We start from the raw sequence: 24,888 nt of genomic DNA, 5'->3' as shown, positions 1-24,888 counted from the left end.
GCTCTCCTCAAAACCAATCAGAAAAATTTGGAATATTCTAATATTTTGAACCATGGTAAAAATAATTCTAATTTTGTGAATGATTTCAAATAACAGTTTTCTTATAATTTGTATTACATTTTTCTGTGTTTACATGGTTATATAATCTACAAAGTATGTAGATTATGTTAATTCATATTTGGTAATAATTATTTTCTATGCAATTAATTAGAATTAAAAAAAAACTTCCATAAAATTCCTTATCACTGACGTGTTGTGAGTACCGAGTGCTATCGTTTGACCTGTAAGTGTCAGATTCATAGATAATGAACCGATTACTAATTTAATCAATAAGAATCATCTTCATATAAATAGATAATCAATTCCTTATCGATGAATCTGACACTTACAGGTCAAACAACAGCACTTATTACTCACAACACAAGTCAGTGATAAGGAATTTTATGGAAGTTCACTAGTTCTTCCCTCCCCACCCCCAAGTTAAGCTAATCATAGTTCACTATGGTTTTGACAATGTTATTCATTTTAACAAAGTATCTTTCTTTTCTGTAAGAATTCTATTTTATAATACACGTTAATAATCTATTCATGTAATTCTTCAAAAGATGTACCATTTACATATTTTGTTAATTTTCACCAACTGCTAAATGCTAACACAATTTAAAAAGTTTGCACTATCAATTATAAATGCATATTCATGTAAACTTTTTGTGATTCTTTGCCAAAAATATTTAGTTTCAGAATGATTTTAATTAAGACAAAATCTTTGTTCAACTCAACAATAAAGATATTTTTTAAAGAGAAAAAAGAGTAAAATAAGTTGATTACATGATTATCACATATAATGTTCATGGTAAACTAGAATCCATACCGAAGAAACAAAACTCTTCACAAATTTTCAAAGCAACTGACAGAAATTATCAGCTCAACAAGTAATCCTCTACCTCCTCCTCAGGTATTTCACTGTCATGGTGTTTTTATTTTTATTTATATATTTTTTTATTTTGCTCCAACTGGATGCATATCTCAGTCAGGATTTGAATTATAATATGTTTTAACATTACTCCACAATACCTCCAGAAAAAATGGAGAAGATCCCCTTTGAATGAGAAAACCTGGATTTAGTTTGAGCCATGGAATAAGAACTATAGTAATCTATCATTCACCTTATCTTCAGGACAATGATACTCCAATTAACCAACCCTTGTAGGTCAATCGAATTCTGGCACAGCACTATGTAACTGTATCTTCACTTATTCAACTCTTCAATTATCAGAATAGCAAATTGCTTTCACTTTAATTTTTCAGTTAAAGGTTAGTTAACCAGTCTGGCTGGCAGAAATGACAACCTTCTATCATGAAATCTGAGGTTTTACAATCCCACATAATGTCAATAGGCCAGAAAATACAGTTTTACAGATATAATATACTTGCATCATGCCTAAGTGAGGACTAGAAGATAAAGACATTCATGTTTGGTATTATGGATGGTGTAAATAGAAGAGGTAAACCATACAGAGAATGGATAGACGACATAGAGGACTGGTGTGGAATGGGTTTACAGAAACTACGACACTGTGCACTGGACAAAGAAAGGTAGAAGAAGATAGTGAAGGAGGAGGAGGAGGCATCGGACAACAATGGCCAGTGAGCCCATGGTTCGTATGATGATGATGATCATGCCTTAACTGTTTTGGTGCAATCTTAATAATACATCAACCAAGTTTCAATATGACAGTTACCAATGATACTAATTCAGTTAATGCATCAGTATGTCATACCACATGAAGACACTCAGTATAGTATGTGAAGAAATTTGAAAGCAAAAGATAAGTGACATTTGTATGCAGTTTACCATAATTTGCACTGGTAGTTATTTGATTACCATTCCCTCTCTGAGGGTCATGAAAATTCAAATTGTATAATGGTTTTTAGGATACTTTTAATATGACAAACATTTCCAAAACTAACATGCTGTCTTAAACATATAATGTTTAATGTAATTTTATATGTGAGTTTGTAGCATGGGTTTAAATACTGGGTACTAGATTAAATATTATACATCTCAGCAGAGCACTAATAAGCAACACAACATTTTTGTCCAGCACTTTAACATACTATAAGGAAAATTATGAGTAACACTTAAACAATTCTTTCCTGTAAACTTACTGGCATATGAGATCCACAAGATAGAAAATTATGTGATGGTGTGAATTAAATTGTTGCTGAATTTTCAAAACTGACATCCTAGCCTAAAAAAAAACCCAGCTTTAAAACTTTTCTGACAAATATATAACTTTTTTTGTGCTAAAATTAGAAATGTATTTTCATGATCAATCTTTCTTATTAAACTGTCTATTCAGTTTGGGTAACTATAACATTACAAAGATTTTTGTAAAAAAAAAAAAAAAAAAGATTACACACAATATGATGTTTATAAATACATGTAATGTATAATTCCCACAATTACAGTTGTGTTATACTTATACTCCCTAAATTGTGACCTTCTCTTCCTGAAAAATCCCCAATCACATTTTTTCAGAAAATCAGAATATACTGCTGAAAGGAATAATTTAAGCAGTGATGTCAGAAGTTTGAGGGCAATGTTTATGCAGTATATGACAGGTTCTTAATACTAAATATATAGGATTTACAATGTCTTGTCATATCCTTCCATATTTCTTAATTTCATATTTTAGGTTTTTAAGGATTTGTAATCATATGATTTAATTCTAGTAACACAAGGATTCTATGTGAATGGGTGCAACAAGGACAAGAAATGAAGCAATGCTTCAAATTGCTTGAATAGGGATGAAATCAGTCTATGTATATAGAGAAAACTTTTTTTTCCCTTTTTTTTTTTGACACATATTTTCATCAAAAGTGAAATAAAGAATACATAGGAATACTCAGGAAAATCACATCTATCGAATTTTTTAAGCTGTAGCTATACATGTCACACCATTACAAAATAAATAAATAAAATAATGTAAATCATTATTTACAACTGTATCATCATATCATCACTGTTAAAATTAACTGCAAAACTTTCCCATTTTATTTAAGCACTACTATCTGTGATTTCAAATATAAACTTTTTCATTAAATTACATCAGAATTGTTTTAACATTATTTTACACCAGGAATGAATAAACTCCAACCGGCACATTTGCAAATATTTAAAAGTTATATATGAACAAGTAGTCACAGCAGAAGCTTTTATTAATATTCTGGAGAATGTCAATTTTAATTTAAGTATGTTTAGCAAGACATATGTGAACACAAATAAAACTAGAAACTATCAGAATTTTTTCATTATAGATGAAAACAACAGGCCATTATGTGGTCAGCAATTCTTTTTACAGAAAGACAACCAAAATGCAGTATCAACCTTCCCATAAATACACATCAATAAGCAAGGATTAGGAAACTGCACAGCTATTACTACATGGATTGGTAACACTTATTCTGCTCTGTAAAAATATTTTTTTCAATAAATGTCCAAGAAACATGTAAACTAGAAAAATAACATTCTGAGACTTATTCCATTGTCAAACATTATTAAGATATCTCCAAAGCATAAATAAGGTTTAATTCTTGGTAATTAAACTAGATATAGTTTAGCTTAATAACAATCCTTTATCTTTTAAAGGAAAGGTAAAAACAGTTTGCACTTTTGAAACCAAGGCCATTCACTGATTGGCCTTGTTTAATTCCTCAACTTTAAAACAAACTGACCTATTATTAAATTATGAAAATTAACTTTGATTAGCTTTTTTTTTTTTTGGTCTTTCTCTTATCAACTATAAGGCTAATAATAGGATCTACCAATTTTCAAGTTGTTTTGATAGTTAATGGCCATCTGTTCAGAGGGCAGATAGGCTCCAAATAATTGTAAAATCTTAGAGCAATGCCAAAATCAGTAACAATTTGCAAAATAAGTATCAAAAGGTCCGACAGTTTAGAGTCTAAAAAGGCTTCAAGCTTGGTGATATTTAATAGATACTTAGGGTAGACAGTAAGGAATCCTTTGCCTTTTACATAATCTTAAGGCTATATGAAAATAACTTTGCTATCTTGAAAAAGAAATATCTTTATAATACAGAACAAGGGAATTCAATGTAGAGATTAAGATTGGATAGTAAAAGAAAAATTAACCAAGGAAGAACAAAACTTTTGCTTACTTTTAGTTATATAAAAGGCAAAGTATACTGCTATCTGGGCAAATTATATTTCTAAATAGTTTGAGATATTACTTTTAGTATACTATATCATACAATGCTAAAATTAAAAACATATGACAAGGTGTATGTGGCCTTAGGGAAAGAACATGAACTGAGAACCTATATTAGTTATTAAGCATACTGGAATATGCAGCCATTCTCAATGGCCTGCTATTATATGAAATCTTTCTATCAGTTGGTAATAATAAAATACTTTCAGCATACGAGGCAAATGAGGAAAAAGAAAGAAAGAAATAAAATATATATATATATATATATATATCCCGATTTACAATACCATAGAGTAAAATCTCACTGGACTGGGATGACATTTCTGAAAACCTCTACAGACAAACATGCAATAAACAAAAGTTAGGTTCTTTAACATAGCCAAATCACTTTTAAAACTGAAAAATTCTACAATCTTCCATCATTATAAATAGATACATTCCTGTGTAAAAACTACATTCTAATATGAAGTATCCTTATGCATGGAGGACATCTGTGTGATTGGCTTGATTGCCAAATGATGACCTGTTTGATTTTCTCAGCTGTGGAATACAGTGTTGCAGGAAAAAAAAAAAAAAAGGTTTTCTGCTTACATTATAACATAATTAAAGTGTGACTATCAAGCTGATGAACTGAGAAGATTCACCTTAAGAGAAAAGGTGATTTTAATTTCTTTAGAAGTTCTTTATAAACTGCTGTGTGTGTATGTGTAGTTTCCATTCAGCCTGAATGGTTTTCCTAAACTTTATGCTCATCTTCATTAAGTGATCTTTTTTTATTAGGCATTCAAAAATAATCAGATAAAAAAAAAATCAATGTAAAGTTGACAGTGGTCATCAATGCAGTGGACTAGTATTTCTCAACCCTTCATTCATGGACAGTTATATAACAGTCCTTGCACCTGGCTTGATGTTTAGATACAACCCAGTGTATCATCTGAAAGTTAAAAATGAAATTATTCACTTTTCAGAATGAATTGCTATTGAGCTTTGAAGTAATCACAAACAAAACTCTGTACATGAGTAAAATTATTCTCAAGCTTTTCGCTTCAAATCAATAAGTCTCCGGTCAAGAGGCTGCAGGTTTGAATCCTGCCAAGGGCATGGATGTTTGTGATTTTCCTACAAACCAATTACCATATGTACTGCTGTGGCCTGTGTCCAGGTGCATTATGACCTTTGATGTCTTTGCATTATAAAAATCAAATCAATAATGTTTTTTGTTGTAGAGTTTTACTGCTGGGTTACAAAGTATATTATACTTGGCAAGAAATTTTATTCTTATCTTAATTCTTTATTAAGGTATCAAGGAACAAAGTTTGTATGTGAAGTATCCTTATGACTAGACTACTTCTGTTGACTTCACATCAGTTGCTTCAGTGACTGATTATAATGGGAAATATTATGGGAAGGACCACTACTCAGAATAGGTTTGACCTTTAGTGAGGTCTTATCAGTGGAAGCCAGACCCAGAAAAAGACAGCATAAAAAACAAAAAGTAGTAAAATGGTATATTAGCTATATTAAATAGTCTAGATCAGAGATAGTTGTATAAAGCAAATGATGTGAAGTCAGCCTTCCTATATCAGTAGACTAGTTGAAGATACTTCATGTGTGCAAACTTTGTTTGCAAGAATTTCATCAAGTATAATATACTTTGCAACTCAGTGGCAAAACTTTCCACAAAGATTAACAATAATGGTGATACACCATTTTATTACTTGTATACAGAAAATATGACTTCTATATTGATTTAACCTTGGTATCTTCCTGGGTCTGGCTTCCCTTGATGAGATCTCAATAAAGGCTGAAACCAGTCTGGAGTAGTGGTCTTTCCCATAATGATTTTACATTATGGGATACTGAGGTTAGGGAGTAAAGTCGACAGCCTCTATATATAAGAAGACTAATTGTGAAGATACTTCTCATTTCTCTGCTTATGCTTGAATATAAGGATTAAAACCAGAATATAATCTATCAAGTATAATAATATACGTTTTTCTTTGTAATCACTGCATGAACTCAACAAATAAAATAAAAACAGCTATATATATAAAAAAAATCTCATTTCAATTATAGGCATTTTCATGCATAAGCTATCTTAAATTAGTGTATCTTCCTACATCAGAACATTAGAATTTATTGCTAGAATGCTATAAAAAAATTTGGAAATATTTGCTACTTTAATAGTTCTGGGGTTGAGAAACACTGGTGTAGACTGTCATGGATTGTATAAAATGAGATTGTGAGTGAGAAACAGAGCTGCCTTTCTGCATGACTTCAAACAGACCACTTTCTTTCCTCTATGCAGAATGCAAACAGCTGCTGCAAACCATGCCTCAAAAATTTAAATGTAAGAAACAAATCAGAAAATGGCAAGATACTGTACTGGTATATTGCTTCCTCATACCAAAGCATACAGAGTTTCTTAAAAAAACTTTAAGTGACAGATATACAAATAAAAGTAAGAAAATTATGACATATTAATTTTCACAGGATAGAAAGAAATTTGTTAAATATCTTCAAGAAACATGACAGTTATATTCTGTAATTCAATTTAGGAACTTATAAATTCAGCTTTGCAGGAGAAATATAACATGTGAGAGGAATTGAGGATGATCCTAAAAATAATTCAATAGTAATTATGGATTTATAATACATATAACCTTTGCACAATGGATAAATAGAGATACTCTATATCTTCTGAGACTGAAAAGTAACAGAAGAGCTGTGCAAGAAACATTAAAATTATGCACTGTTAGAATAAACTAAGGAAAGAGATTTATTTATTATGCTTGGGCTGCTGAAAGTATTAAACTCAATCTTGAAGTTTCAACACTAGCATGGGCATTCTTCATACATCATAGATAGTTATCAACCCAAACAATCTATGCACACAGAATAAGATTCTATGACAATAATTTGCAATCCCAGGAGGATGAATTGTACCTAAGGAACATACAGCTGTGAAATAACTGACATTTTTCTTTTTCATATGCAAAAAATACATTTATGATTTCTAGCTTGAAGTTTTCACCATGTATAATTTTTATATTTGTTTTCATCTGCACAACCTTAGGAATCTACTTTTGTATATCAATACTCTATATAAAGTGTGCATTTCTAGCATTTAAATGTATAAGAGTGTGCAGTCTTTCTTTCTAAATTTTGTTACATAATAGCATTTTGATATGGCCTGATGTTATTTAATAGTGCATAATTATCAGAATAACTTCACTTATACTGAGAAGTGGGGTTACAACTTAAATCCTTTTTTCTAATTCACATACCTATAATATATACAGTGCTTCTCTGTTATTAATTTAATTCACTGAAAGTTTTCAATATTGGGAGTTTGTGCTTCACTGTAATGTGATATATAGAATTTTTAAAGTGAGATGTTTACAAATATGTATCCAGTGAACTTATTTTATGAGTTTAGTTTTAAGTTAATACTTCCCACACTAGAATATTTATACAGAATACATACTTATGAAGATTATATGCAAGCACAGATAAAGACAATATTACATTTTCTATACATTTCTATTCCTAAAAGTTTTTTCTCTTTTTTACTTTCTTTAAGTAGCATACCATACAGGTATGCAAGTAGGCAATAAAAGGCCAAAAATGGCAACAAGTATCACACCATACTTTGCTGATGAATGGCACAGTTCTTATAGTTTCTGCCATATTATCCTTGTTACATTTGTGACTTTCTCCCAATCAGTTTCAGGAAGAAACAAGGAACGTAATAAAGAAAACATTTGCTCTCACATCACTTTCAAAACTATTTCAGTTATGCTACACAATCTCTGCCATAATGCACAGAACCATGAAAAGCAAGCTGTTTACTTGCTAAAGTTTTTCTTAAAAAATTTGGGCTAAACAGCCACTTGCACGGCACAAACTTTCCACTGTTTAACCAGCGCCAACCAGCACGCAACACAGATGCAGTCATGCCGCTGCTGCGCCTGCTACTACTGTTCACAGAATTTGTCACTTTTCAGGACACTTTAAATGGAATGCACAGCAAGCAGTCAGTTAACAACTACAGGGTCAACCTGAAAGTTGCTGCTGTTGCTGATGACTTGGTAGACCAGTAAATGCCTTTTTGTTCAAAGCTATGTCATTCATATGTTAGTTGCTGGAGAGAAAAAAGGAAAAGCTCCAAACTGGCTATTAATAGGTGTTTTTGGTGAGGCACACATGTACATGAAATCCTCTGACTGGAGATGAGTACGATTCAAGGTGGGCTCCGATGCACTGCGGTGTATCTTTGGTAAAGAACGAGCAAGGGATTCCAGTGACGCCAAAATCTACAGCAGTAACACCATAAAAAGGAATTAGTATTATGTTAGTAAATGTAGATATTCATAGAAAGCAAGGAGCAAAAAACAATTTGTGTAATTTTTATGTTATTTTTCAATGCTTAGAAATATTGCTTATACAAAAAAAGCCAAAAATTTTTTTAAAGAAGTAAACTTGTTACAATAAAGCAATACAGCTACAAAATTATCATGATATCAATGCATTTACAAGGAAATTAACAAGAACACTTTGAACTTTATTAAAATTTATTTTATAAAAATAAAAAAAAAAAATCAAGTCAAATATAACAAAAGTCAAAGACAGTTATGTTCAGTTCAACTGCAGATATCTGACGCAAACTAATAAGCTTTCAATGCACAATGTTGGATCATAATAATGTATGTATGGTTTAAACCATTCAGTATGCAATCTGGTTGTTCAAACTGCTAGCACATCCTCATTTGTTCAGTATCTAAGTGGATACTCATTAACAGGAAGGAAGGTGAAGATTTGTATAGAAAAGCAAGCAATACAATTAATTGATGACCTTTCCCTCGCTGACTTTTTCCAGTCACTTTCCCATAACACGGTTGCTGCATTATGGGGAAGTTATTAGAGAATTCGTGCACAAACTTTGTTTTCTTACATTGGATAAAGGATGTTGCTGTTATCGTGTGGGAGTTACCCCCAATTTCCTCATCTGTTCCTTAGGACTGGTTGAGCCCTCCTAATGAGGCATTTAGTATGCATTTTTGACTGTAGATCTGTGTGTGTGTGTGTTCATAAGCCGGTTACCTGTTCTGAAAGATGAAAAACCCGAATTTCTGGGTGAACCCCCCCCCCCCTCTATCTCTGTATGAAACTGACTAACTCACCTTTAGTCAAAAGAGACCAGATAAAGATTCCTCATGTTATGAACGGGAATCGAACCCAGGTCTTTCCGCCCGAAGGGCTTCATCTATATATCGACTGAGATATGGAGGCTCTCTAGATAAAGGATGAAACCAAGAATGGCATCTTTAATTTATAATATAACCAAGCAAGTATTTTAATAATAAGGTGTGACACATTTTGGTCACTTGAATATGAAAATATGGCTTCTGCATTACAGGGTATACACACTGGACCGCTCTCGTTTCAATGTGTTACTACTACTTAAGTGTATGGACCATGGTGTCGGAATGGTAAAAATGAGAAGGAACACTCACCAAGTGTTTGTAAAAAAAAATTCTGGATGAAACTTGTAGTCTCTAGAACGTTTGAACAACCCAAACCTTACATATTTCTACATTTCATTTTTTTTTTTTTTTTTTACCATTCTATGAAACTAGGGCAGTTCAATGTGAACACCCTTATACTTCAACCTTGGTATCACTTCTAGGCCTGGCTTCCACAGATGAGACCTCAATTAAGGTCGAAACTGGTCTGGGCAATGGTTCTTCCCATAATGCATAGCATTATACATGTCTGTAAGGATATGTGCTTTGCATTATGGGACACTAAGGCAATTGATGTGAAGTCATTAACCTCTGTATATGAGTTGCCCCGTCATGAAGTTACTTCATACACAAACTTTGTTTGCTTACAGTTGGATAAAGGATGGAACCAAGAATATAATTTCTTAGCATCTTTAATTTAGTTAAATAAAATTGAATACAGTTAATTTAGTGTTTTGACTAATTTCTCTCTTATTCCATATAAATTTATTCGGTTCACTTCTTACCATACCAACTTTACTGATTCTGTTGTCTATTTCCATATTTAATTTATCATTTACATTAAAAATGATGCCTAAGCAGCTGAAATGTTTTATTTGTTCTATAGGTTCTTCATTCACAATACAGTTGATATTTTCAATGCTTCTGCCTATTATTGTCTTGGTCTTGTTACTGCTGATCTTCATACCATATTTATTACAACAGTTATTATTCAATATAGTCAGGGAATCTTGGAGACTTGTACTGAATTTATTCAGAAGTATAACATCATCTGCATAAAGTAAAGAGCTGAGATTAACATCTCCAATTTTGATATCAGGTTTAATACTGCTTTCTTTCATAATGCGATACGTATAGATAATGAATAACAGAGGAGATAATGTACATCCTTGTCTGACACCAGATTTAACATTAAACCATCATCCTGTACTTCATTCAATTCTAACTGCAGACTTACAACTCAAATAAAGTCGAAGTATTGCTTGATATAATGCCCCATTGACACAATACAACTATAGAGTTCTGAATAGCTTTTCTCTTGGCACCTCGTCATATGCCTTTTCCAGATCTACAAAACTTAAATACAAATATTTGTTATATTCCCATGATTTCTCAACTATTTGGTGTAAAGTGAAAATCTGATCCTGACAGTCTCTATTTGGCCTGAATCTAGCTTGTTCTTCACCAAGTTCCTTTCCACAACCATTCTCAACCATTTCTCAAGTACACTTGCATAATCTTACCAGGAACACTCAGTACAGAAATACCTCTGTAATTCACACATTCAGTTTTATTTCCCTTTCTATATATGGGTACTATGAGAGCTCTACTCTAATCATTTGGAATTCGTCCCTCTGTCCAGGACTTCTGAACTATGCAGTGCAGCCATTGTAAGACTTTTATACCTCATTACTTGAGCATTTCTGATCGAATATCATCTACTCCAGCTGCCTTTCCACATTTCAGGCTTTTGATGGTTTTTTCTACTTCAAGTATGGATATGTATTCCTGATTGCATGCCTGCTCAGTATTTTCTACCACTGTGCTGTCACTGATTGTTTTATTTAGCAATTTTTTGAAGTAATTACTCCATACTTCAGGGATATCTTTTTTCTCCAGTTTTTTTCATATCACTTTTATCATCTCTAATGCCTTTTACATTTCCTCCATTTCTGAGCTTATTCAACAACCTCCAGAATATCGTGCCACCTTCTTGATATTTATTTTCTATGTTCTTACCAAAGTCTTCCCATGACTTTTGTTCAGCTAGTTTTACACAGTGTTTAGCTATCCAACATTTGTCTCTGTATTCTCTAAAAGCACGAGCTGACTTATTTGCCAGTAACTTTTGATATGCTTTCTTCTTTTCCTTCACTGCCTCTTAAACTTCCTGTGTCTGCCATGGAGTTCTGATTTTTTTTTTTTATCCTTGCAGATAAACTCACTATATATCTCTCTGGCTGAATCAATGAATATTTTCTTCGGGGCTTGCCACTAAATCTCCAAGTTTGGTTCCTGTTCTCAAACCTTTCATTTTTTCCTGAATAACATGTGTGTATTTTAGTCTACAGTTCACACCTGAGAATTGCACAAATACAAGATTTTCTATTTATTGCTTAGAAATATCTCACCAGTTTTGTTTTATTTGCATTAAAACTTTCTTACATGTTCTTCTTTTCAATATGAAATTAAATTTTAACCTGCTCAAGACTAAATGGTGATCACTTCCAATTTCAAATCCTATGTACACTCTAGTGTCCTGCACCAGTGAGAAAACATTACTATCAACAATAACATGGTCAATGAGACTTTACTTATTCCTCGCCTCTTCTCTCCATGTGAATTTGTGTACATTTTTAAGTTGGAACATTGTGTTAGTAATAACAAGTCCATATCCTGAGCAGAAATCCAGTATTTGCCATTATTATAAGGTTTGCTATTTTCTCCAAATTTTCCCCAAATATTTCTGTATGTTTGACAATCATTTCCTACTCTGCTATTTAAATCTCCAACAAGAACCAACTTTTCCTTTTCATTGTGTCAGCTGCTTTCTCTAAAGCCTCAAAAAATTCCCCCACTTCTGCCTTAGTAGAAATTTCTGTAGGACCATAGACACAAATAAGTCTCATTGTCCAGTTCCCCATTCTCATATTTGCCCATATTACTCTACTTGAGACTGACTGCCATTCAAGAAGATTAGCCTCATATTTTGTGTTGAATACTATGGCTACTCCTTCTTTTCCTTGACTGTCATTGCCTGAATATAACATTTTGTATTTACTGCTCAGAAAGATCTCACCAGTTTTTGTCTTTTTTTGTTTCAGTCACTTCTATTTTGTCGATCTGGTACTTATCCAATTCTTCTGCTAGTTCCATTTCTTTACCACTCAGGCTTCTTATTTGACAGTACTGATCTTGAACTCTGGTAATGTTCAGTTCGGATGTGTTTCAGGATTTGTACCAGTAGCTGACTTTTCACTGCACCCCCCCCTTCTGTGGAAAACAACGGGGGCCTTGTTTAACTGGATGACACCCCAGTTGGCATGAAATTCTGTCATGCTGTACCATTATTTTACTTCTTGATATTTATTTTCTATGTTCTTACCAAAGTCTTCCGATGACTTTTGTTTAGCTAGTTTTACACAGTGTTTAGCTCTCTTACGTTTGTCTCTCTCTCTGTATTCTCTAAGAGCACAAGCTGACTTATTTGCCCGTAACTTTTGATATGCTTTCTTCTTTTCCTTCACTGTCTCTTTAACTTCCTGAGTCCACCATGGAGTTCTGATTTTTCTCTCTCCTTGCAGATAACCTCACCACATGCCTCTCTGGCTGAATCAATCAATGTTTTCTTCAGAGCTTGCCACTGAATCTCCAAGGTTTGCTTCCTGTTCTCAAACTCTTTCATTTTTTCTTGAATAATGTTTGTGTATTTTAGTCTACAGTTCACATCTGAGAGCTGGTCAACTTTTATTCGCTTTAAAACTTTCTTACACGTTCTTCTTTTCAGTATGATATTCAAGTTTATCCTGCTCAAGACTAAATGGTGATCACTTCTGATTTCAAATCCTCTTTACACTCGTATGCACCAGTGAGAAAACTTCACTATCAACAATAACGTGATCAATGAGACATTATTCCTTGCCTCTTCTCTCTCCATGTGAATTTGTGCATATTTTTATGTTGGAACATTGTGATAGTAATAAGGTGATAAGGTACCTCAACCAACCAATCTTTCAGGTAACCTTTGATCAGGACACAAGTCTTCTGACCGAAGCTCCATCATCCAAGAACCATGTTTAGCAAGAAGTTGTGGTACAAGTGTTCTGTAAGGTCACATATTTTGTAAAGCATGTTCGTGAACTTCACGTTCTCCTTCAGTTTCTGGCCTTCATAATATTCCCTGTTCTTACCCCCCCCCCTATTTTATGCAAGAAACTCTTTCTACTGCTACATAATATACACTGCTGTTGAAACTGCCAAAAAATACCAGGTTGATGGTGATCATTTGGTAAAAGTACTTGAACCTGCTGGAAATGTAAGACTAAGTCAATGCTCATACCTGATTTTTCACACAACTGGTTAGGAGACAATATTCCACTGCAGTGCTAGTGAGTGAATTATATGCCAATAGACTGCATGTTCTCCTCCAGTTTCTAGTTTTCATAATATTCCTCTCCCATTTTGTGCATTGAAACTGCCATGCTCACAAAGGTGATTATGGAGACAAGTGAATGTTTGAGAGCACAAAATTCAATGACCAGAGAAAGCTTCTTGATAAAGCAGATATATTTATATGCATTTTTATTAACATGCTCATAATATATTGCAAATAGCAGATTCAGGTAATGCAAACCTCACTCACCTTCCACTGCAAAATACTGATGTATGACTTAGAAACATTGAAATAAATAGCAAATGCTACTTGCACAGGGCAAACCTATTAGACTGAGCACAATTCAGGCATGCCTTGTATTTCCTTCTGATTGTTTACAATCACTTCATCCAATTACTAATCTGTCCAGCATGTTATTGGCATTTGTGCTGCAATTACGATGAGCTATAGGAAATTGGAGGTTTCCAGATCTGTGTTAATTTGGACCCTTTTGTTGGTTTTTGAGGTGTAGAATATGCCTCCTTTAAAGTTTATGACAGGGGCATACAATTCCCCTGTAATAGAAACTGGCTCAACAAAGGGTGTGGGAAAAAAAAAAGAAAACTATCAGAGTCCCATTTGCTTGCTTATATATTTTTTCCTTTTTAAGTAACATAACTAGCATGATATGAATTTGAATAATGTACCAAATGTTTGGTGTGTGTGTGTGTGTGAGGGGGATTAAGACAATAAACTCAAAGGGAGGAAGTGCAGCCAAGCTGAACACAACTGTGAATTCTTGTAGATTTTTTTTTTTTTTTTTTTTAAATAAAAGAATCAAGTTCCTTAAGAATAGTAACTTATTTTTGAGAAATTACAATGTATACTGAAATTAATTACAATAACTGTAATTGATACTTTGGCAAAGTCAAACTGCAATCGTCAGGGGATCACAGAACAATATATGTGCACACAGGCACTGGGTAAATAAGGCTGAAGAAAAGTAAGTCAAGTTGGGTGTAGTCCTAATTAGTGCACCCTAGTGGGTGCACTAATTAGGACTTCAGCCAAATAGCAATATTTGGCTGAAGTTTAGCAATAGCCAAATACTGCTATTGCTAAACTGGCTGTCCTGCCAGTTTAGCAATAGCAGGATAGTTTGCAACTGCAATGCACCTGGTAAACACCTGGCAGGTGTGGGGAGTTGCTAATCAAAGTAAAGCAAATAAGGGACCAATTTCTTATATAGTCTGCAAGTGGTTGTAAGATTATATTTCTTTAGGATTTTTGTTAATTTTTCAGATGTGACCCAGATGGAATGATGATAGTTTTTGTACAGTCTCTGTTCTGGAAAGGAAAGGGGATACTGTTATAAGGTTTTAATATTTTTTTGATCTGCTGGAGATTGTAGCTATTAATCTCTTAGAGTGATCTCTAAGCAAAGGGGCAAGTTTAAGACCACAAAATCTTGGTAAGAAAAGCAAAACCTTTGCATAGATTGCTCTACCTGCCTCCCTATAGACCAATGATCCCACAGATCAGAATGCTTCAACAGGCTCCTTAGAAATATCATCTCTTGTCCTGTGAAGATCATCAATAAACTAAAAACTGTATAATTCCAGAACACCCTGGACATGTAGGTTCCCAAAATTCCATAAAATGTACTATTATGCCCCATTGTGGATGGAACTGATTCACTCACATACAAATCAGCCAAACATTTAGCCAAAGTGGTCTCATAATATACTGGCAACACTACTCCACACATAAAACAACTTAGCTCATTTTAAAGCTAGTATAGAAAACCCCACACTCCAACACACTGACATAATGGTCAGTTTTGATGTCTCTTCTCTGTTCACTAATGTCCTACTTAAAGACACCTCAGACCTTATCCAAGCCATATTTCCTCCTGATGTCACAGTCCTGTTTCAATTCACCATTCACTCTGGCTAGTTTGTTTGACAAGGAAAATTTTCTGGTCTCTTCACTTTCTCCTACCATGGCCAACTATTTCATGGAGATCTTTAAAGCCTTAAACTCTGCTCCACATAAACCCATTGTTTGGCTATGATATGTAGATAATATGTTCTCCATTTGGTTATATGACTTGAATACTCACTCAAAATTTTCTTAACACATCTAAAGTCAATATCCCAGGATCAAGTTCACCTTAGAAAAGGAAAGCAACAACAGTCTCCCTTTTCAAGACATTCTGATTATATGCCATCCTGATGGATCTTCGACATTCTCCATTTACTGAAAACCCACACAAACAGGTAGATACATTCACCAATGGTCAACCCTGCTCCGCCACCCATATTGGGTTATAAAAACCCTATATAACAGTGTCTTAAACACTGAACTTGACTACACTCTCAACACTTTTTTAACAAATGGCTACAGTTCAATGCTTTTTTTAAGGGGGGTGGGGGTATGCAATGGTACTGTGTATGGCAACTTTATTAACAGTGATATGTCATGTGCAGATGTAGTACATTTAGAAACTTGTAATATTTTTGTACATTTGCCTAGTATTCAAATAAGTTTAGTTATTTGATGAAATTTGTATTTGGTTTTTTTTCTAGATCTATTGTGAAGATATTGCTATATAAAACTTTTTTTATTTGCTATGTAGAATTTTTTATTAAAAATTAGCATATATAAAATTTACTTATTTTTTTTATATACTTGTACAATACATTTATGCTTGATGAACTGATGTTTCAGGACTGAATTGTTTGTATTGCAAAAACATCATCACACTATAAAATAAAAAATATCAGGAAATAAGTTTTCAGTTCTCTTTTCACATTCTTTTAATTTTCAAATTTTCCTGATATCAAAGAATGAGTACCAACACCTATTGTGTTAAAGGAAAAAAACATTGATCTCCACCAAATCCAAAAAATGTTAAACCCTATAATGCCCCCACCCCCTTTCAAGAAAAGAAAATACAAATCTATCATCATTCCATCTGGGGCACATCTGAAAAATTAACAAAAATCCTAAAGAAATACAACCTTACAACCACTTACAGACCATATAAGAAATTGGCATCCTTTATCCACTCTACAAAAGACTAGGAATACCCCCTCCCCCAAAACCTGCCAGGTGTTTACCAGATGACGACATATCTTCGGTTGCAAAATATCCTACTATGGCCAAACAGGCAAGACAGCCAATATCAGAATTTCCATACACATGGACTACATCCGGTTCCACCTTTATGCCTCTCTGGATTTGCCGACCATGCTTTGGACACCCAGTACAGGATATGATGGAAGAAGACTGCAGCAAATACAAATATGAGAGACTATTCCTGAAATCTGTCTCAGCCTTAAGAAATTTTCCAAACCTGAACAAATTTGGGTGCATGAAACTACCCCAAATATGGGAAACACTTATCCTCAAATCTTCAGCTCAACAGCCAGGACTACCCAATTTAGTGTCTCAGGGGCTATTTAGGACTCTAGGCCAAACTTTAATTGCCTTTTTTCAGGCCTCATTTACCCAGTGTTAGTGCCTGTGTACACATGTTCTGTGATCCCTGATGATGGTAATCAGATTTTGCTGAAATATCAGCACTGATTAAAGTTATGAATAGCCAATGTATGGGTCTTTCTACCAGAAGTTTCCAGAAGGAGGGCAGAATTATTTATGCAAAGGTTATTGAGTTCATGAATTTTGGGGTTCTATAAACTAGCATGTTAAATGATAAAACAATCTCTTGGGTTGTTTATATTTCAAAAGATTTTTTTTTTGTTACATTCTATTTCATTTATGAGAACACCATTAACCTTATCCATTTAGGATATAGTAACTGAAGTCTTGATGTTGCTGTAGTACTGCTATATTCAAAAGCTAAAACTGCTACTGCTATATTACCTGAAAGTAATATTACAAAAAAGAAATCATCAATTGTCTATGATGATTTCATATCGTACTTTTCATATTATTTGATGTGATAAAATACATCATTTTTTTTTAGAAACAAGGCTTACCTGTCTAAATAGGGGACGTTCGTCCCTATTGAATTTGATACAATCCTCTATAAGCCTATTTAGTGCTTTTGGTGTGTCAGATCTAGCATTACTAAGATCAGGACAAAGATATCCATGACCAACCATGAATAAAATCTGTAACAGTCAATTATAAAAGTGTTACATTAAATATTGCAATAATTAATATTGTTTAATGATTAATACATTTTTAATAATATAGTAAGTAGACATCAAGTGAATATATCATTGACACGTGCATTTGAAGAAAAATAAATACAAAGCACAAAATTCTTCATATGATAAATCTTTTCATGCTTTTTAAACTCAAGAAATGTGAAAATTTTTATAGAGTAAAATTACTGTTATGTCTAGAAACCTCAAAACTGGGAAATAAACTGAAACTTTGTATAGTATTTTGTGTTCAATGGAATTTGTGGTTTGGATGATTAAATACTGTTCTAGTTTGACAGTTTATAATTATTTTTATTTTCATGGTTTAGAAAAATTAATTATATCTCTTGTTTATACAAAGTGATCACACGTGATGAAATAACATTCTTCAGGACACAAGATGACATTACTATACAGGGTGGTTCAAAATTCCACGTACAAACATTGAGGGGAGGTCAGCATGACCGGAAATACCACAGGAGGGTACTAACAGGGACACAAAGATACAGAAATAACACAAGGCAGTAAGTAGTATAAAAAACTTTATTAGGTGTTAACTGAACAGTTCAATAGTAGTTGGATACATAATATGGTTTCACATCAGGTGCTCAAAGTTACGATCATTAGCAGTGATGCATGCCTGACACCAACGACGCATTGATTGCCATACATTTTCGAAAATACCTGGAGTTTCCTGGATATTAGCAGCGGCGATGGCGATTCTTGCCACGAGGTCCATGTCAGAGGAAACAGGCATTTCATACACCATGGTTTTAAGGGTCCCCCCCCACAGAAAGAAATTAATGTTCGATAAATCAGGTTAGTGTGTGTGTGTGTGTGGGGGGGGCATGTGATGGGTTCACCACATCCAATCCATCGAGCCCCAAAGAACCTGTCCAAATACTGACACACAGAAATGCCAAAATGGGCTGGAGCCTCGTTGTGTTGGAACCACATCTGCCGATGCACAGTCATTGGAACATTGTTCAGTAAATCTGGCAGAACTTCTTCCAGGAAGGTCTGATACTTCTGGGAGTCCAGTCGGGGTGGTAAGAGGTATGGGCAAACTAAACAGTCAGCGATGATACCTGCCCATACATTAATGATGAAGCGTTGTTGTGCAGCATGTGATCGCACAGTGTGGGTTCTTATGGGCCCACACATGAGCATTGTGGTGATTGAAGACCCCTTCGCAGGTAAATGAAGCTTCATCCGTGAACAAAACACAAGTTGGAAAATCTGGGTCTACAGCACTTTTCTGCAGAAACCACTTTGCAAATTCCACACGTCGAGGATAATCTTTGCCATCAGTAACTGGACCCGTTGCAGATGAAATGGATGCAAGAACTTGGGAGTGCAAAACGCGCAATACACTGGATCAAGATACTCCTATAGCAAAGGCAACAGACGTGTGCTTGTCTCTGGATTATTGTCCATTGCATGCAACACCTCATCTTCCATGGCGGGATTTCGTGTCCGCCCAATATCATGCCTGCGATTTCTGAATGATCCACAAATTCTGATGCAAATGTGCAAACATTTGGTGATGCGGTACACGCCTGTTTGGGTACCTTTTGGGATACATTCATACAGCGGTTCGTCCATTACCATCAGCTAACCTGTAAACGAGGTGCATGTCTACCATCTCAGCATTCATAAAATGAAGCATGTTCTTCATACGACATCGAAAGCTTGAATGAGGAAGCCCCAATTGCTCACCTAGAGCGCTGGTAAACAGGGCCACCTATCACTTTTGGGTGGCGTTTCCAGTCATGCTTTCCTATGTGAATATGGCTGATTTTGAAGTTCTCTACCTCCCCTTAAAGTTTGTACGTGGAATTTTGAACCACCCTGTATAATTAAAGTTGACATTATTACTAGCTTCTGGCCAACAATTTTCTTCCAAATTAATCTGTTACTCTCTACTAATATTGTCAAATTTCATGCTCCAATCCCCTAAGACACTAACTGCTAGACTCTTCCCTATGTCTTTCTCATACCACATTTATTTTGTTAGAATTATCTTCCATTCTGAAGTGATAATGCCATCTTACAAAAACTCTGCTACATTCTTGAATACTAATAACTTCAAGTTTCATTGCCATATCTTCATTTTTAATAAATTCGGCTCTAATTTTCATTAGAACTGTGTGGTCTCCAGTCTTCATTCAAATGTTTTATTTCTAATCCAAAGTTTAAGCTGCTTATAACATAGATCTAAAGAAGATACATAAGTTAAAATCACTGTTGTATACTATAGGTTTAGTGTTTCAGCTTTTTTTTTCCCCTCTTATTCCATATAAATTTGTTCATGTGGTTCCCCACCTATGAGAGTTGCATGTTCCATTATTTATTTGTTAAATAAGTTTCCTCCTATCACAAACAAGATTATTCATTTTACAAAATACTACTAATAAAATCACCATTCTTATTTCTCTGGCTACATACTTCATTACCTACTGTTCTGTTATCAATATTTCTTTTAATAACTTTGGCAATCATATCATATCACACATAAGAATAATCATGCCATGCTTCAGTATTTGTTCTATAAGCTTCTGTAATTTACCACAAAAGATCTCCTTTTCTTCAAGATCCTTATCATTTTTTGGTACAATCTGCATGATATATTTAATTTAATACATCTTTAATATAATCTAGCCAATATTACTCGATCACTTATAGGCTTCTAATTTACCAAGCTTTTATTTGTCTCTTTTACTTGCCTCAACATATGTGCCACTCCTCTTTCATGTTTTTTATCAGGTCCTGAATGCAATATCTGATATCCATCGACATTTTTCACTTTTCTAAAAGCTTGTCCATATCAGTTCACTTATTACTAAATCTATTCTGTCCTATCTCATTTCTCTTATAACTTCTTGTGTCTTTCTAGTTTGAAACACAGTTCTAACATTCCATGTGGCAATTAGCATTTTTTATTTAGGTAAAAGTGGTAACCTCATTTGCTTCAAAGGTTTCTGTAGATTTTGCTATTGAAACTTCATCCATGCATCATTCTCTTGACAACTAAAATAGTGATCACCTGGGGGGGGTCCATCACACCTGACACTTATTATACTAGGCTACTTGTTCTATAGGTTTACCATTCAGAATGCAGTTGAAGCGTTTGATGTTCCTGTCTGTTTTCATAGTTTTGATCTTTATTTATTGTTGATTTTCAAGCCACATTTCTTACAGTAGTTATTCAATTTAGTTAAGAAATCCAGTAAACATCTGCATTTATTTAGGAGTATAACATTACCTGAATAGTGTAAAGAGCTGAGATTACTATACCAATTTGATATCAGATTTAATGCTACTCTTCTTCATAATGTGATCCATCTAAATGAACAAATGGCAACAGTAATATATTCTTTGTCTCACTGATTTAACATCGAGCCACCTTCCTGTGTTTCCTGCAATTCTAACTGCTGACTTACAACTCAAATACAGACCACAGGGTTTAGAACAGTTTTTCTCTTGGTTCCTTGTCACATGTGCCTTTTTTAGGTCTACAAAACATAAATACAGATTCCTGTTATATTTCTTTGATTTCTCAGCTATTTGTTTCAAGTGAAAATCTAATCATGATAACCTCTATTTTTTCTTCAAGTATGCTGACATAAATCTAATCTAGAATAAAACAATCTTATCACATTGTTTTATTTCCCTTTTATACATATGGGTACTAAGACAAATCTCAAATTATTTGGAATTTGACCTTCTGAATTATGCAGTGTAGCCACTGTGAAACTGCATAATTCAGAAGGTCAAATTCCTTCTGAAATTATTAAGTATTCCCACCTGAAGCGTGGGAATACTTGATAATTTCTGGTCAAAAATCATCTGCTCTGTATTCCCACGCTTCAGGTTTTTAATTGCTTTTTCTACCTCAAAACATTGATATGTACTCGATAGTATTCCTTCTGATATATTCTACCAACACTCTGTCATTTCTTGTTTTTAACAGCCTTACATAAAAATTACTCCAAACATTTAGGTAATTTTATTTTTAGCTTTTCAGTTACCTTTATCATGTTGGATTCCTTTTACACTACTGTCTACCATTTCTAAACCTCCTCCCCCACCATTTCCCAATAACTTCCAAAACATTTTGCTACCTGATATTTCTTGTATATTTTTATCAAAATCTTTGCATGATTTCTGTTTAGATACTTGAGCACACCAGTTTGCTTTCTTACATTTTTTTCTGTATTCTCTCAGAGCACACATTAACTTACATGCTAGGAATTCAAGTTAATGTTTCTGGAATAAAACTACATAGAAACAGGAATGAAATAGATAATTTACTGAATAAATTAAATATTTACAACCTCATGATAGCATTATCAAAGTCACATTGAATATACACAATCAGTGAAGACTGAAAATTAAAATCAGCACCAGTTCAAGGGCAGTCACATGTATGTATGATGATCTATACAGTGATTACTGCTGGACACATGTAATGGAAAGATGTGAATTATGTTGTTGCTCTTGACATTTCTATTTCTATGATACTTGGCAGGGATAGCATATAGACATGCTTACAATGTTGGTAGTCTGTATGTCTGTCTTCCACCTGTATCATAGTAGACAGTTTCCTTTCACTCCCCCCAATGTCAAAGTACCAAGGCTCTGTACCCTTAGAGCCAGGCTCTTTCTCATACATAAATGACTTTCTCTCGCAGACCTCAAGTCCACAGTTTTTTTTTTTACTGATGAAAGTAAACTCCCCTTCTTCATTTGACAATTATAATTCTTATTATTAGTAGACACCTCCAGGGAGTCCAAAGACTCATTGAGGGAGTGTGCCAACAGCATCGAACGATTGATCCCTTCCAACTACTAACCGTGCTCAAACTTGCTCAACTTTTTTCTGAGCCATTAGTAGCAGAGGCTCTACCAATCGACCAACCTTTGCTGGCTGTTGATTAGAAAATATAAGTTCAATTACATTTTATTCATACTTTAAGAAAGTTATTTAAATACATAATTTTGACTTACAAAAATAAAGATTTTTATCTATGAGTCCTTTTTTTAATTTAATTTTGATCCTAACCTGACATCTTTTCCTCTATACTAACATGTCAATATTAGGTTAGGTGGCTTAGTCGTGGCATCGTTTAAAAAATTTTTTTTTTGAACTTTTAAAAGAAATTGACATGTTTACTTCATCCAAAGGAAAACTGATTCCTCAGCTCACCAATGAAGATTGGTGCAAAGACTGGGCCTTTTTAGTTGACATAAGCCACTTAATCCTGCAGAGGTCATGGTTTAAAAAATTCCAGCGTAGGTCGTGTGTATCTGAGAGATACATTCATTACTAGTATGTGCTAAAATGCGATAAAACTTTAAAAAAAAACACTGCAAATATAATACACGATGGTTTATTTATTTTCAGTTACAATCTAGAAATTATTGAACAAAGAAACAAAGAAAAAAACAAACCCTAAACCAATACTATACTGACATCAGAGTTCATGGTATCTCTCAGATACAATTGACTAACAAATATCACTTTCGCATTCGACTCTATCATTCTCATCATCATCGGACTCGAGTAACAAAATCGCTGAATCTCTTCAACACTTAATGGATTATCCAATCAATATATTTTTCCAGCCATTTTCAACAGTAAAAAAAAAAAAAAAAAACTATACTGACATAGGAGGTCACAGTATCTCTCAGATACATCTGCATAATATAGCAAACTGCTGTATTGTGAATCCAATTTATCCAACAAAGCATTGAATTATTGATGATTCAAGACATGAGAGCGTACCCAGTTTACTGTTTTAATTACTACACTCATATGAAGTTTTCCATCTTTAGTTTTTTTAGCACAAAGTGACTTCTGGTGTATTATGCAATGAAACGATTTAAGTTTGTTCTTGCACATTTCCTTTTTCATTTGAAGTTTTATAACAAGTCCAACATTAACACAACCATAGCAGGAGCCCCATCTGTAGTCACACTTACTAATTTTGACTAGTCCGCACGAGCATTTTCAAGCCTTTTCTCAATACACAAATATAAGTAATTTCCTGTCGTTGTTCCTGACAGAGGCACTATATCCAATAGTTCTTCAGTCACCTTCATATCCTCATCAATGCCACGAATAAATATTGCTAACTGGGAAGTATTAATAATGTCTGTACATTCGTCAACTGCAATGGAAAACACTACAAAACTCTAATTTTTCATGCAATATATCTTGGAAGTTCTCTGCTATATCTTCAACATGATCCGCAACTGTATTTCCTGATAGGCTTATGCTTTGAAATGCTTGCTGTTTTTCCGGACATATGATTTCGACTGCACTTAAAATACAAATTTTAATAAATTATCCATCAGTAAAAAGTTTCGAAGCCAGAGCAATTTTTTCACTTATGACGTAACTACATTTAACAGCAGCATCACTTGTTGTGATAACATTCAAAAATATCCTCTGTTGAAACTTCAGTTCATTTTTTAAATCTTTTAAGTTTTTCATCACGCATCTTTTTTGTATATTTATCACAGTTCTTCTTCTTATTATTATTATTATTATTACGGGCAACTCCAGGGAGTCATTAGACTCATCGAGGGAGGCCCCAAATCATATTCATCACAGCTATTCTACATTCATACAGTATCTATCATACCTCGCCTTAAACTCATTCACTGTCACAGCATCCACCACAGACTCTGGGAGCGCATTCCACTCATTCACCACTCTACAAGTAAAGAACCCAGCTCTAACACCTTTACTAACCACGCTTTTGCCCAGTTTCCATGGATGTCCCCTAGTCCTCCCACAACCAGCCCTGTTCTCAAAAATATCTTCTGAATTAATTTTATAGAAACTGTTCAGTA

The 24,888-nt window shown here is 33.9% G+C and overlaps 1 protein-coding gene across 1 annotated transcript in view; it reads right to left on the bottom strand.

Annotated features, from left to right (window-relative positions):
- Positions 1–2,918: 2,918 nt before the first annotated feature.
- Positions 2,919–24,888, bottom strand: part of LOC150109194 (serine/threonine-protein kinase A-Raf-like) — a 344,481-nt gene continuing 322,511 nt past the window's right edge. The window contains exons 17-18 of the mRNA XM_090411929.1: positions 17,857–17,991; positions 2,919–8,550 (exon numbers count right to left, since the gene is read on the bottom strand). Of these exons, the coding sequence (XP_090268055.1) occupies positions 8,365–8,550; positions 17,857–17,991 (321 nt within the window). The 3' untranslated portion in view covers positions 2,919–8,364. The remainder of the gene's footprint in view (positions 8,551–17,856; positions 17,992–24,888) is intronic.

Source organism: Typopeltis vanoorti, chromosome 2, assembly GCF_054136105.1.
Source record: "Typopeltis vanoorti isolate ZY-2024b chromosome 2, IOZ_Tvanoo_1.0, whole genome shotgun sequence".
In the NCBI taxonomy this organism is placed as follows: domain Eukaryota; kingdom Metazoa; phylum Arthropoda; class Arachnida; order Uropygi; family Thelyphonidae; genus Typopeltis; species Typopeltis vanoorti.
This window is presented reverse-complemented; position numbering and strand designations above follow the sequence as displayed.